At 38.4% G+C, this 15,993-nt stretch overlaps 1 protein-coding gene across 2 annotated transcripts in view; it reads left to right on the forward strand.

Moving 5' to 3' along the window:
• USP25 (ubiquitin specific peptidase 25) overlaps positions 1-15,993 on the forward strand; it is a 69,196-nt gene that overhangs the window by 34,250 nt on the left and 18,953 nt on the right. The window contains exons 7-16 of one of the 2 annotated variants that reach the window (XM_057368606.1): positions 831-907; positions 1,610-1,683; positions 3,163-3,311; positions 6,245-6,372; positions 7,124-7,219; positions 7,527-7,688; positions 10,090-10,298; positions 10,521-10,591; positions 14,070-14,298; positions 15,527-15,724. In XM_057368606.1, the coding sequence (XP_057224589.1) occupies positions 831-907; positions 1,610-1,683; positions 3,163-3,311; positions 6,245-6,372; positions 7,124-7,219; positions 7,527-7,688; positions 10,090-10,298; positions 10,521-10,591; positions 14,070-14,298; positions 15,527-15,724 (1,393 nt within the window). The remainder of the gene's footprint in view (positions 1-830; positions 908-1,609; positions 1,684-3,162; positions 3,312-6,244; positions 6,373-7,123; positions 7,220-7,526; positions 7,689-10,089; positions 10,299-10,520; positions 10,592-14,069; positions 14,299-15,526; positions 15,725-15,993) is intronic. The other variant, XM_057368607.1, reaches the window with a different exon arrangement.

Here is a 15,993-nt window from a genome sequence, read left to right on the forward strand (position 1 = left end):
TCCATGTATTTTTCAATCAAGTTTGTGCATGTTTTAATATGGTCATATTGTATGGGGAATACTTGCAGTGGACAACAGAATTTCAAAATGTCCACAGAAAAGCAACTTCTAATTATCAGTCTTTGAGCTTTCCCTATAATGCTATGTGATTTTCTAGTTATTTTAATAGAAAGTTAAAAAAAAAAATCCAGACAACATGACTATTTTGTTCAATGCACTTTCTTCCTCTTATTTTAGAAATGAACTAATAATTCAGTTTCGCTTTAGAATTTAGTTTAGCTTCTAAGTCTGGGGGTTTTTGAAGGAGAAGTACTCTTCTGATCTAACAGTATATCCATTATACTGCCTGTTTAGGTATTGGTTTGGAGGATCTGAATGTTCATATTCAGGATTATTATCCAAATTATAATGTGCGTATTCTGCTTTTTTTTTTGAGAAACATTTTGTTTCTTCACATTATTTGTTTTCCCCCATGAGGTTATGTGGCTGAGGTGTTTAATTACAGCAGCACACCAAATTTAGTGCTTGATGAAAGTAATATTAGTCACCACTTGTTAGATACCAAAGGGTTTGAACAATGGGATTCATGAGATGCCTTTGGACTAGCATGGTGTGAAAGCTGAGCCCAAGTAACAAGGATCACAGGACAGTGTCACTGCTGAGGAACACCAGAGCCACTCATAAAAAAAACAATCATGGCATGGTCTTAGACATAGTGTGATTTTGGAACACTGGTGAAGGGGAAGGGAATTCTGCTAAACTGATCTTGTAAGGTGACACTTCATTGTGTTGTTATATATCTGAACTAATCATGTTATATTTTTTAACAGCAAGATGTTAGTGAATTTACACACAAATTGTTAGATTGGCTAGAAGATGCCTTCCAAATTAAAGCTGAAGAAGAGAGGTAAGATTTTTCTTTTTTTTTTTTGTAGCTCTGCATGTTGAACATTTGGATGAGAGAAAACATAACAAATGACTAAAAATCTACTTTTCTGGCTGAAAAAATTCTGATTTAGTAGCTTGTTTTAGTTCAAGTGTGGGTTCTTTTCATACATATCAGTACCTTTGGTTTCTTGACATGTGCTGTCTTTTTTTTCACCCTCATATTTCATGTTAGAAATCTAGCTCAGTGAAGTCCGAAGTATATAGAGTGGAGATGTATGCAGTTAAGTTTTTCTTATTTGAATACAATTTTGCTTTTCAATCCTGTAGTTGAAATACTTCAAAACCTTGCTCCTCTCTCTTCTATCAGAAGTAAATACTCATCATTTAAGTGAGCGTCTCTAAACCGTCTTTTGAATACTTTTTTTTTTCTGGGGTGTTGCAGAAATAGTTTTTACAAGGATTTTGTATAATTTACCCACTCATGAATTGAATCTGGGATACACAGATTTTCCTAGAATGAAGCATATAATTTTCAGAATATATTTTTCCTTGCAAATATCTGAATCACAGTTATTAGGGAAAGTACAAAAATAAATTAACAGTAAAATGGACAGCATTTCTAGAATGAATTCAGAATAGCCTACTCAAAATTTTATAAATAAAAATTCATAGCTTTGCGTTGGATTTTTTTTTTTGCACTAACATGCTTCCTGTTTTTTAGGGATGGAGAGAAACCAAAGAACCCAATGGTGGAGTTGTTTTATGGACGATTTCTAGCAGTAGGTGTACTTGAAGGTATGCATTAGAATTAACTTGACCTCTGTAGTTGTGTCTTTGTTCAGTGCTTTTCCAAGCACACATGTGACCGATGCAGTTGTAAGATTTTAGCTGCTTCTGCAGAAGCAGATGGGGAGAACACACATGTATGCATTTGTCTGTGACAAATGGTTTGTCAGGTATGAGACTGAAGAGAAATATAGCAAGCTGTAGGGATCAGAAAGAGTGCTGCACTGAGAACATACACTCAGCTCCTGGAGGTTATAAAAACAGAAGTTGGGGTGAAATGCTGAGGGAAAATACTTCAGAGAAATTATCGGGGCATTGTTACCGCTTACTGTTGGTGACACATGGCAAGATACTGTATTTCATTGCACTATTCTCTCATGCTCTCTCTGATTTATTTAATGCAATTTAAAATTTCAGTTACTGCATTTGCTTCTGCACAATTTCTCATATGGAAAACTGACCCTCCTAAAAGTACAGTTTGTTAGAAAACAAGTCAGTGGAACCCTGCTCAAGGGCAGTGTCAGAGAGACCGCGAAGGAGGAAGTGACTGTACAACAAGCTTCCCTTTGTGTAAAAATAGATCTGCAGAACTGTACTGTTCTCTATTTCCAAGAGGCTATGAAAGTGTTTTTTAATACTTTCATAATGAAGTTTTAATGTTGGTGGTTCTGCCCCTCATCCAAAGGATTGACTTTAGTATTTGCATGAAGCAGGTATAGTCTTTTAAGTGGCGTCCAGGTTGTCCCATGAACTTGAACATGTTTCTAATGAGTTGTCAGATTTCAGAAACCATTCTGCAGATTTCCTGCTACTAGCTAACATTCTTGCTCCTTTACATTTAGCTACTTTCATCCCATACGTTCTCAATTTAACACAGGAGATGTGTAAAAATCAAACGGAAAGAAACTAGCAGGTGCAAGACTTGTTGCTGACTTTAGGTTAAAATACATTGAAATTCTAGGTTGAAATCACTTGTCCCCCATATTTCTCCTCATGTTTGCTCTTATATCTTTATATGCTATTTCCAAATGATAATATTTTTTATCAGGACAGAACATGAATGCTCTCTTTTGTGGTTTGTTTTTGCAAAATGTACTTATACAAAAGGCTCTTTCATACCAGCAATTCCACTGACTTTGCTGATACAATACACGTTTTTATTATTAAGCTTCTGTTTGCAGATGGGGAACTTCGATTTATATGTGTAAAACTTCCCATATGTCTCTGGTGCCAAGCCATTTTGAGTTTTGCTTATTACCATCAGATACTAAAATGATATAGTAAAGGGTCTGAAGAGAAAAGTAAAGTAATTTTCAATTTGTGTAATGCAACATTTTTGAATAAATTGTACGTGTAATTAAATTGTTCAATAAAAAAATGAGATACTGTTCAGCAGACTAGGTCAACTGATCTAGACTTGATAGGGTTTTTTCCAAGGTAAATTCAAGATTTGTTTTTAAAACATTAACTTAAATTTTTCATGTGCAGGTAAAAAATTTGAAAACACAGAAATGTTTGGCCAGTATCCATTACAGGTTAATGGCTTTAAAGATCTGCATGAGTGCCTAGAAGCTGCAATGATTGAAGGGGAAATTGAATCTCTCCATTCAGAAAATTCTGCAAAGTCTGGTCAGGAGGTGAGTTAAGTGCTCCTGTGGACTTCCCTTGGGATGTTTTTGTAGTGCCCTTTAATTTCATTGGGTTTCATGTCTGGTTTTATGTTCAGTCACCTGCTGTGCCATGGTTCTGCTGTCTGGCATAACAGGATTGTTGATTTGGGGAGTTTGTATCTCTTCTGGGCTGCCCAGAGTATCATCTCTTTGTACTTCTCATAGGATAGGAAGTTCATGCTCATTGAAAGCTGGCACAGTGAAGTGCTTACAGTGGTGATCTGACACAGGCTGGCTCCCACCCGTTGCTGGTATTTGATCTCCATGACAGCTCCAGCTATGACAGCCCCCTTTACCTTCCTCCCCTCTCCCCTTTTTGCTGGCATTCCCCAGCATCCTCTTTTCCACCTACGGTGATAATTCTCTGCTTTGCTCGTGGTGGTGGACAGACAGTACCTGCTCCATGGGCTGTTGTTCCTCCCAGAAGAGCTCTTGCTGAGCAGAAAGCTGCTGGCTACCAGAGCATCCTGGAAGCAGGGGTGAGGGATTCAGAGGGAGCCCCACAAAGCAGAAGCTGTACAGTCTATGGTGCTGGGACGAGGTGATCAATGAGTTTTGTTGTGCAGAAGTCACGGGTTAGGGGAATGGGTAGGTGTTTATAGACCCAAGAGGGAGTGCTCTGAAATGACCCCTCATACTGCTGGCATTTGTTGTATGTGCCCAGCATTTTACTTTGGCACAGCTCTAGCTAATAACCTGTGGGTCGTTGATATGGAAATACAGGAATCCCCATTGCCTGTAAAGGCTGAACTAATTTCTCTTTATACGCTGTTCATGTTTCATCACAGTTATTTTAAAAGTGGGAAATCTTAGGAAGTTTTTTCCTACTTATGTAAAAAGTTCAGGTATAATTTCTTCTTGGATGTCAATCTTTTGCAGTAATGAAATTTTGCTTCTTTTAATCATATCAAGGTATGCATAAGCTTAATTGTGAAGCCTAGTGACGCACAATCGTCCTCCAGTCTGAAGTTCTGGTGCCAATTTTGTGTTTTGCAATAAATGTTTTATAGCATCCCTTTTGCAATGAACATGTTTGCTGAGATATAATTGGCAGAAAACAAAACCTCATAAATTTCTTGGTAGAATCCCAAGTTTAGTTTCTTCTTGCCAGGTGAAACGTATCTTCTTACTACAAGAGCACAATTGTTTCATGTTATGAACTAAGGGTTGTCTTGCAGTTAAAATCTGTGTATATTCATGCATAAAATGTTAGTTCTGTTATAAATGCTTGACTAGAAATGTCAGATGTGGGTGTTGGTTTTTTTTTTTTGTTTTGGTTTTGAGGGTTTTTTAACTTGTATTGTTGGGAAATCAGGAAGCAGCAGGATAGTGATGTACAGGTCTATACTATTAAGCTTTTTGTTCTGTGAAATTGTCAGCTTGGCTATTTAGCATGTGGAAATAGAAGTGAAATATGACAGATTGGCAATACTGGAAAACCAAGGAAAGTAATTATTAAGTTCTATTCTACAAAAACATTGCTGTGTTATTACCAGGGCCAAGTAAATTGGTTATGTTTCCCTGAAATAATCCAGAAATAAATTTATAATATAATAATACGAAATAAATATTAAATATATATATTAAATATAATGCCTGAAAGATGTTATAATGCATTGGAAGGATTGGAAGTACCAGAGAACTCTGAATTTCTTGTAGCTTTAACATGGTCTCTCAACTGAACAATGACTTCAAGTAACTTTCCTCTGAGCTGATAGATATCAAAGCTTAAAGAGAATTATATTAATGTGGTAGTCACATGTGTTAAAAGATCCTTAATGTAACATTCTGATTTTTTTTCCTTATTCCCACCATTGGCTCTAATGGGGTATTTAGCTTGTTCAGTGATACTATTATTATTTTCACTGTTGGTGTCATGATGCCTAAAAGCCTCAGTCACAGAGCAGAGTATCAGCAAGTGAGCAAATGTAGCAATGGAAAAAGGAAACATTCCTTGTCCAGAGGAACTTAAATCCTGCTTCAAAAGAATTTTACCCATGAGCACAGGAAGAAAAGGCTGTTTGCCAGGTATTTTATGAAAAGACTATTCAAGGCAGTTGGCTGGATAGGGCTTCAAGTGAGCCCTGAGTCAAATGCCACATCAGGGCTATGGCATTGATGGCAAATATGTGGCAATGGTGTCTGCAGCAGTCAGAGAAACTTCAGGTGGTTGTTAGACACCCAAAACATATTAAATGGATAGACTGTGGTTGTTATGTTTGAGAATGGAGAAGGGAAAAAAAGATCTCCAGTGCTGGAACTGGAGCTGGATTTGTATTGTAATTGAGAAACAATGTATATAAAAGAAGAAATGAGGACTATGGATAGACCTCTACTGAGAAGTCAAGGACAAATGGGATAAGATGATGATAGCAGTGATTAGAGACATGAGTAGAAACTGTAAGCTGTTAGTGTGGAGCAAATGTCAAACACTCACTGATCCTGCTTCAGAGGGGATCATGATAATCTTTAGAGCGATATCAGGTGAATGAAAGGATCAGGAAGTTGAGTCTGAGAGAACTGTATCAGGAAGAGCACTTGCTAGCAGTGCAAACATCACTTTCATGGTTATTTACACTGACGTGTTAAACGAGTCAGGATAGTTAGCAAGATAGGTAGGTTCAAGCATGAGCTGATTTTCATAGGAGGGAGACAAATGTGATTGGAAGAAGCCTTTCTGCCTCCTCTGCTTGAATACAGCAAAGCTCTGCTGCAGCATGGGCAGCAAATGGTCTCTGTTTACAGTGAGAGGAGAAAATGGGAGCTTCAGAAAACTTATGCTCACCCACCCTCTAAAATCAATTTGTGTCACGGTTGTGTTGTTCTGCTGGTATTGTACCATTATTAGTGAATTTCTTACTGGAAGGCATTAATTTGGGGGTTTCTGTTTTTTCATCCAGCACTGGTTCACGGAGCTTCCTCCTGTCTTAACTTTTGAGCTATCAAGATTTGAGTTTAATCAGGCATTGGGGAGACCAGAGAAGATACACAACAAATTAGAATTTCCTCCAATTTTGTATCTAGACAGGTACAGTATAATATTATCAATAAAATCTAGTGTGTATATAAAATAAATCTTGTGAGTTTATTAAAATTGATGTTTCTTATGCTCACATAAATCACAGTAAATTAATGTTCTATTTATATGAGCTATAACTTTCATGGGTTTCATCTGTTTCAGAAAATAAACGTAGATAACAATTTAAGACATACTACTGCTTTGTGTCAAAAATCTACTTTTGTTCCATTTATTACTAGGTACTTGTGTACAGAGGCAAAATACTTTGAAAAAACACAGTTAAAGAATCCATTTGAGAAAGAGGGTGACAAGTTGGATATTTTGTGGTGTTCCAGATATTCTTAAAGCATGCAGTCAATTCTCAGCATCAGTGCATGGTGTTTCTCTGTAAAGCAGAAATACCAGCACAGCTTTCAGCTAGCTGCCGAATGTTTATTGTGAACCTGAATACGATCCAGGAGTATTGCTACGTGGTTGCTACTTGAACCACTTAATTTAGCATCTCTCTAACAGCTGTCTAATGTACATTTGTTATCTATGGTATGAAGGGAGCTTTTGACACTGGGGCATCTTCTGAAAGTTGTGGAGGGGAAGGCTTGTTTTTTTTCTCAGTTCTGTTTTAGTGCTGAGTATGTTTTTGGTTCTTTTGTAGATGTGAGTTTTTATTAGTGCTAAGCAGAATGGCTGATGGGGAAAGACCTCAGTTTCAGTCTTGAGATACTACGGGCTGACATTTCTTTCTGAATTTCATGTTTTACAGGTATATGCACAAAAACAGAGAAATAACAAGAATTAAACGAGATGAAATCAAGAGACTCAAAGAGTACCTCACAGTTTTACAACAGAGATTAGAACGGTACTATAGATAAATGTGTAAATGCAAATAGTATAATGGGCTTTGCATTTAGAGAATGCAAAAAACTCTTTGCAATTATACACTTTGTATAGTTATTTACTTGAGGTTTCCTTTCTATATCTCTTTTCTTTTGTCCTTTCTTTGGAAGCTGTGTATAAGTGTTGTAATGCTGATTCATGAAACATGCTAGGAAAGGCTTGTTTTAATCACAGTCAACCAGAAAAGAAAATATAATTTTTTTTTAAATTTTGTTTCTTGTTTTTGTGTATCTGTGAGTCATGGCATTAATACGTTTTGTGGTTAACAGATATTTAAGCTATGGTTCTGGTCCTAAACGATTCCCCTTGGTAGATGTCCTGCAGTATGCCCTGGAGTTTGCCTCCAGCAAGCCGGTGTGCACGTCCCCCGTGGATGACCTGGGTGCCAGCGCCCCCGCCAGCGGCACACTGCCACCACAGATCCCCCCCAGGTAAGGGCTGCCTCCTGCTCCCCGGGGCAGAGACCACAGCAAACCAGCCTCTGGCAGAGAGGGAGCACATTCAGCTGCTTTGTTCACCACATCAATAAAACTAGACATCTCCTAAGGGGGGTAGTGTAAAGTTTCTGCTCTTTTCCTTCAGCACGACAGGCTTAAATAAATAAACAAAAATGTTAATGACCTGGCTTTGTCTCATGCACTTACAAAAATGTCTTCACAAGGAGAATTACCATTTTCAAGCACAGCCCAATTCCATCTACAATTCTAAATAGACAAAAGTATCTGGTGAGGTCACTGATTCCCATGTGTATTGTGTAAGAATCTGAATTGGGCAGTGTGTATGTGCTGCATAGCTTCAAGGTTTCTGGTGTGTAAATTTATCCATTAGTGTTTGCTGGGGAGCTAAGCTCCTTTTCTGCCATGCAGTTTACATAGCTTACCAAGTTTGTCAGGAGCCTACTAATCTGACTTCTTAAATGCAGAGGAGCTAAAGTACCAAGGGGATAAATGTCCAGTAATGTTTTTCTCACCTTTTAAGCTGGCAGCTCAGTACAAGGGATCGAGTGTACACTCAGTCAGTTTGCAGATGATGCCCAGCAGAGAAGGACCTGGGGGTTCTGGTGACAGCTGCTGAACATGAGCCAGCTGTTCCCAGGTGGCCAAGAAGGCCAATGGCACCTGGCCTGTGGCAGCAATAGCAGGGCAGCAGGACCAGGGCAGGGATTGTCCCTGTGAGTGGGGCACTGGTGAGACCACACCTCAGATCCTGTGTCCATTTCTGGGTCTGTCACTGCAAGAAAGACATTGAGGGGCTGGAGTGTCCAGAGAAGGGTCTGGAGCAGAAGTCTGGTGAGGAGCAGCTGAGGGGACTCAGCCTGGAGAAAAGGAGGCTCAAGCTAGACCTTGCCACTCTAAAATTCCCTGATAGGAGGGTGTGGCCATCCCATCCAGGTGGGGATTGGTCCCTTCTCCCCGGTAGCAAGTGACAGGGCACAAGGAAACGGCCTCAAGTTGCACTAGATGAGGTTTAGATTGAATGATAAGAAACATTTCTTCACAAAAAGAGTTGTGAAACATTGGAACAGGATGCCCAGGGCAGTGAGGGAGTCATCCCTGGAGGTATTTAAAAGATGTGTAGATGTGGCATTGAGGGACATGGTTTACTAATGGCTTTAGCAGTGCTGGGTTAATGGTTGGACTTGAACATCTTAAAAGTTTTCTCCAACCTAAATAATTCTATGATAATAGAGTGTAACTGAATGGGTGGACACTAACAATTCATAACATTTGACAGTAGGATTCTGTCTCCTGGGTCGGTCAAGATTGTTAAATTTGTTATTCAGAGAAGTGAAGTACATGAATCTAAAAAGACTTTAAAAAGATTTCAAATGTCTTACTAGTGAAATGCCAGCAGAAATCTTGATGATTGATAAGACAAACTTTTAAAAGTTACCATTGCTTGCGTGAAATGCGATATAAAAAGTAATAAACTTTGTTCAAACTCCTGTGTAGGAAGTTTGTTCTGTAGACGTGTAAGTATTGTGGCTCTTTTGTCCACCTGTAGAAACACCACAGCATGTTATATAGAATGTCATTTTCAGCTCTTTATGTTATCAGAACTTTCTAAACTCCTGAAGAATCCAGGTACCTCATGCTGTATCATGATACTGTACACAAAGTAAGAATTCAATGGCTTGCAAGAAAGATTTTCAGATTCCTGTTACGTAGTCTATATAATGCAGTGTATATATATAGGTGATCATGTTGATGGGAAGAGAAAAATCTGTAACAAGTCTTCATTTTATTACCCTGCTGCTCTTGTAGAATTCTCCTAAGATGTCTGCTTTGCAGTTGGAGTTAGAATGGTTTGGAACAAATTTAGATTGACTGGTAGCGCATTTCCAGTGTGCCCTAAATATCACAGGTTCCTTCATTATTGCTGTTCAGCTAATGTAAGTTGTAGGTAGGACATTAGAAAAAGTATGTCTGCTGTTCATAAGACACATGAAGAACTTGCTAAACTGAGAATTTGTGCTTATTGGATTTTGTGGTCAATGGGCCATAAGACGAACTGCTGTGATTTTTCTGCCATTTGACGGTAAATGTTTCAAACCACAGTTACTTACGTGTATGACGTGATTTGAAATTGTTCAGTAGCGTTTCAGATAAAGCAAACTACGTTGTTGTGGTAATATGTAATGCACCACAAACTTTCAGAATTTACATACTGATTCCATATTGCTATTGTAGTTACTTTTTCTGGATTGCACTGTAAGAAATGGTTACTTTTAAAATGCCCCTTTTCAGATGAAAAGCTGATTTTTATGGTGTAGCTTGTAGTTTGTCTAGGTGATGATTCAATTTTTATATTTCATGTTTTGAATGAATGCAGCACAATAGAGCAGCAGGGGCCTTCATCTTCAGATGTCCCAAGCACATCTCCTGTACAAAGATCAGTAATTCACAAACCATTCACGCAATCACGGATTCCCCCTGACCTGCCAATGCATCCGGCACCAAGGCACATCACAGAGGAGGAGCTGTCTGTCCTGGAGGGTTGTTTGCATCGCTGGAGGACCGAAGTAGAGAATGACACAAGAGGTGATGCCACAAACTGGGGAATGCTTTTGCCCTAGGAAAGAATTTGTGCAGTTTGTGGGGGAAATTTTTCATCCAAGAAGGTTTAGTGTTTGCAATGTAGATAGATGTACCATGTATGAAACGTGCCCCTGTTTGGCTACTTGTGAGATAAAATAAAGATGTAGCCACATGCAATTATACAGCCTTATGAAAGAGAGGTTCTTTCTTCTCCTTGTCTTTCAGATTTACAAGAAAGTATATCTAGAATACATCGGACAATTGAGTTGATGTACTCAGACAAAACAATGGTCCAAGTAAGTACAATTTTGGCATGAGGTTATTAAAATTCGATCCTTTTTGTCACTTCTTAAAAGTTCTTAGATGCTTGAAAACAGAGCAAGTACACAACAACTTGAGAAATTACATTGCAAAGTGATAATGGGTTTTGCAAACCCTTTAATTGCACACAGTCAGATAAAAGAAGCCTTAAAATATTTTACAGGTGACATGCCTAAATTCAAGCAACTGTGATGAAAAATTGAAATACGTTCTCTCTTTGCTCTCCATTTTTTACCTGAATGCAGATTCACACAACAAATTTTTTTTGCCCTGATTTGCCCCTATTGCTCAGTAACCTTATGGCTTTCAGATGATGAGGCATTAGACAGAGGCAGTTACTATTTACTTTGCTACTTAGCACCACTGTGTATTGCAACTTCCATGCTAATACATGGAAATTCAAGGCTCCTGATTTTGGTTTGTACTTAATTCCAGTGAGTGGTTTTTTTATTGTTGGCTTGGTTTTTTTGGTTTTGTTTTGTTTTTTTGTTGTGTGGGTTTTTTTGTTTGTTTTTTGGGAGGGTTTTTGTTTGTTTTTGGGGTTTTAAAAAAACTGTCTAAATTGGTGGTCAGTCACAACCTTGATAATTAGTCTAAGCTGTCCTTTAGCAAATTCTCCTTCTGTGTAATCTGAACAGTGTTTTTAGAACGTTTTCCTGTGGAGTTGTGGCTCCTCTGCTGTTTCTTACGTTCACATAGTCATGTTCCCTTGCTCTGACAGGTTTTAAGGTTAACGATTTCTTCCTCTGTTACTTTCTGTTAGTAAAAAGAGCTATTTTCCTTCCAAGTAAGATCTGTTCAGCTTACAGTTTTCCTTGAGGTATGTTTTCGTTTTGTACATGGCTTGTAATAGTTCCTGGCAGCTGAACTCTGATGTTAAGGATTTCAGGCAGATTTGCTAAGATGACTTTCTTTAAGCTTGCTACTGGCAAGCACTTTTTTTTTCCTTTATTCTCATGTTTATATCAAAAAGGCTACAGGCTTCATGTCATCCAGCAGTAAAATTAATTAATTTGGTAAACTTGAATCCAAGTAGTCCACTTCCGCTGGCTTAGGTGTTACAGCAGGAAATACCTCTGGATAGCAAAGATACTAGTCAGCTGTCATTACAAAAGAAAAAGATTACTAAAACACTGAGTAGGTGCTGAACCCATCTGAAATCACAGGCTGCCCTGCTGCAGCTCAGCTGGTTTGTCCCCGTGGCTGTTTTGGCACAATAGCAAGGAGGCAGGTGCACACAGCTGTCTATTTTTCCCTGCCTTTCTCTGTTTCTGGGTGATTTAGTAGTTGGGTATTGCCCCATTCCCTGGGAGTAGTTTCAGGTATTGATGTTTCCCTCTGCACAATACAATTGCAGGATTGAAAGCTTTTCTCTTGCAAGTCAAGTTCTAGGCACATAAAAATAGACACATGTTTAGGACAGATGTATAATAGTTGCAGGATGTTTCCTAGTGTGTTTATGAACTATTTGAGAAGCTCTTTGTCTTCTTTTCTCCTTTTTGATTCTAAGGAGACTACACTGTTCATAAAACCTTTGTGAAATTGTCGTATGAAATACATTCCCAAAACCTTTATTGTTTCATTCTCCTGAATGAATGTTTCATCAGCTGCTTATTTATTTCCTTCCTTCTGTGAACTTACTGTTGGGAAAGAGACACAAATGTTTTTTTTCTGTGTGAGTTCATCGTTGGATATAGCAGCTTTGACATACTTGTTCTGTTGCTACATGTGATGGAGTTGTGAAGTGAGTACTAAGTGTAAACTCAGAAGTTTAATGCCAGCTGTTTGTGTTGCTATTTGTTGTACTGTTAATTACTGTTGATAGAATGGCTTATCACAGGAGATGCCTTTTGGTACTGACCTCACATTCCCTCCCAGACCTCTGTGGGGAACCTTCCAGAAAGCTCAGTGTGGATGACTGACAGCTCCTTCTCTAGACTTGGAGGAGAAGGTGCGAAGTCTCCACCTGACCCAGTTAGCATAGTTTTAAGTAAAACAAATTAAATTCTATGGGGATTTTTAGTGGCTGATGATAGGGTAAGAAAATTTTATTTTGTCAAATTTCAAAGAGAGACCTTTTTTTAAAATCAGGATCTGCATACATTTTTGTGCATATACACAGGCTTGCAGTCATTTTAAGGAGGCTTTCACACTGGTCTAATAACAGATGTTTAAAACTCCAGAGCATTCAGATTTAAGGACTTGCCAGGATTTCTTCTGTGTATACTTCTTGTGTTTGGGAGATTTAAAGTGTGGTTTGGTCTCTGGAATGACAGGCTGTTTGATTCCAGCTGCTGTGCAGTCACTCAGCTTTACAGTTCAAGGGGAGTTGCAAAATCTGCAGCACTTCCATACAGCCTGGAAGAGAATGATCAGGTTAAAAATAACTTCAAGGAGTTTCTCAAGTCTCAGTAATGTGTGTATTTATGGTTGTGGTACTCCAGCGGGATTTGCAAAAAATGCTAAGTACACCTTGAGTTAAATAGGCTGTTTATCTTCCGACTGTGAGACCAGTACAAGCAGTTTTTGGATTTTTCATGCCAGCTGAGCTGTTGTTATTCAGGCACACTGTGCATAGCAGGGAAGCTCAGTTTTCCCTTCTCTGTTGCATGTGCTGTTCCAGCAGGTTGAAATGAGTCAATCACTACAATGCTTTCAAAAGACTTGTAAGGAAGAACTCATTCATTCTGCTTCTCTCTCTCTCCCCTTCAGATTCCCGACTGTCTAGGTAGAAACTGAGCTTCCCATTCTTACTTCTTGGCTTACAGATGTAGCCTGGAATTCTTTTTACTGATCCTAGAAACTGCTGTCTTCCTTTGCCTCAGGAGGAGGAGAGGACCTCTTCGGGTCTTCCATGCTTTACTTAGTAGTGCTTTTCCTGATACATTTAAAATACTGGAAAATGGTTGTATTCCTATTCTACTGTAGGTATTTTACCTTGGGGTAACAGAAGTATTTGACTCACAGATATTCCTTTAAATAAATTCTCTTACTGTCACACAAAAACCACTCAGTTTATCACCTTGCATTTGCATGTGCCTTTCCAGGCATTTTGACAGGTTTGCCTGCTCGGAACTGAAGCAAATCATAGACAGTCAAGACTGACTTTTTTGAGGGTTTTTTTGATAGCTACAATGAAGGTAGGAATATTAAGGAATTAAGAAGAGGACATGCCTGGTAGTAAAGATAGCAGAGTAGATATTTATGTTGTACACTCACTAATATTTTTTAAATCTCCTGTAACTAGTAGTGGTAAGTAACATAGTTCCAAGTCCTTATACTTAGCAGGTTGCTAGTTTTACTTGTTTGTTTTTCCTATGTGTTTGTTTTGATCCTGATTAACTTGATTTCATTTACTTTTTTAATGTAGCTATTATTGCTGGCATACAATAGGAACTAATTGCTGTCAAGGAGAGTCTGACATTGTTTTATTTTCTGTTTTGTTTTTTTAAGGTTCCTTATAGGTTGCATGCTGTGCTAGTTCACGAGGGTCAAGCAAATGCAGGACACTATTGGGCGTATATTTATGATCACCACCAGAACAGATGGATGAAATATAATGATATTTCTGTCACAAAGTCGACATGGGAAGAATTGGAACGGGACTCTTTTGGTGGTTACAGGAATGCCAGCGCATATTGTTTAATGTATATCAATGATAAGGAGCAATACTTGATACAAGGTAATGTTACCCATACGGGTTCTGCATGGTATAGAATAGCTAAATACAGTGGTAAAGCAAACTTCTTTCAGATGGGTTTTCAGATTTTTGAAACGTTTTTAATAATCACTGAAAGTTTTATTCCTGCTCCTAACTGTTAGATTGTTTTTATGGGTGAAACAATTGCTTTTCAACTTTTAGATCAATAAAGGGAGTGCCAGTGTTTCAGCATTATTAAGAGAGAAAAATAAATTAAGCTTGATAATTAGTAAACATTTGAATCAAGTGATTGCAGAATTTTGGAGAGGTTATCTCAAGATTAGAAGAGAAATATGGCAATAGAGAAATGAGCCTTTTGACATTAAAATGTTCTCATAGCTGCTTTTTTTTTCCTTAAGCTTCAGAGCTCTGATGCACTCTACTGGAGCGTGGAAACATGAAAGCTTATGCAGTAAATTTAAGTGTGAATAACTTAGTTCTACCAGCCACACATCAAACCTAGCTAATACATGGATTGGGAAGTTTTTTTTTATGCAGCTATAAGGCTTTGTATGGTTTGCAGAGAGGACAAAGGTCCCTTAGCATGAGGTTTTTGATAATGGCAGCAAGAGAGCTGCCACCAAGAAAATGTCCAGAGATTCTGTAGCAGATCATGGAAAATGTTCACGTTTGGTTTTTTCGTAGGGCAGAAGGCTCAAGTGGTCATTTCTTCAGTTTTTAAATGAGAGCAGATATTACTCTTGACATTCCTAGATTGCCAGGTTGGTAGTGGACTTGCAGCCATAGGGTGTTGGGGCTTCCAGGCTGCCTGTGCCATTCCAGTTAAGTCTGAGGCTTGCTCACGGTGGGACAGTTACAGCTGGTGGATCAGCTGGGCATTGGGTATCCCTGCAGAGACCATTCTCCAAGCAAAAAGGAGATTTCTCAGTTTAACCAATGTTCTTATCAGCTGGCTTTCTGAATTCTCTCAGGCTCTCTCTTTTCTGTTGGGAAATTCAGTTGTGTCCAGCTCTCTGTGGGAGTAATACAGTCAAGCAATGATGGGGTTTTTGTGACTGTTCTCTGAATGTTCACAATCATAGAGTGCTCAACAGATAGTAAACCCAGTTAAAACTAATATAGTTTTGGGAGTTTGGTATTACACTGTACATTTCTGGTAATCCACTTGAGGAAATCTGTTGGACATACTTTCTACTTTGTTTTGTCCTGTTCTTTCTTTTTCTAAAACTTACATTTCATGTTACCGCAGAGGAGTTTAATAAAGAAACAGGACAGATCCTTGTTGGAATGGACACGTTGCCTTCTGATCTAAGGGATTACGTCAAGGAAGACAATAAACGTTTTGAAAAAGAACTTGAAGAATGGGATGCAGAACTTGCTCAGAAAGCACAGCAGGAGAAATTGTTATCTCAGATACCCAGGGCACCAGCACCCTCACCTGCTCCAGGTTAGCTGCTTCTACCTGTTTGTAAAGGGAGCAGGGCCAAAAATCTCTGGTGTTTGTGTATATAATTTTATAGTTTAACAAAAGAAAAGTTATTTTTGTAGTCTTGAATTACAGCTATTTACTTGGCCAAGGTACCTGTACAGAAGTTTAGCCTGTGGGGGTGGCTTTTTGTGTTTTATATAAAGAAAATAATTATTTATTGTCTCTTCTGCCTTTTCCCTCAATTGTCCTGAGTTGCCTTTTTTTTTTTTTCCATAGAAACTGAGGCT

Source organism: Malurus melanocephalus, unplaced genomic scaffold (genome assembly GCF_030028575.1).
Source record: "Malurus melanocephalus ecotype Western Australia unplaced genomic scaffold, MMel_1.1 scaffold_95, whole genome shotgun sequence".
NCBI lineage: Eukaryota > Metazoa > Chordata > Aves > Passeriformes > Maluridae > Malurus > Malurus melanocephalus.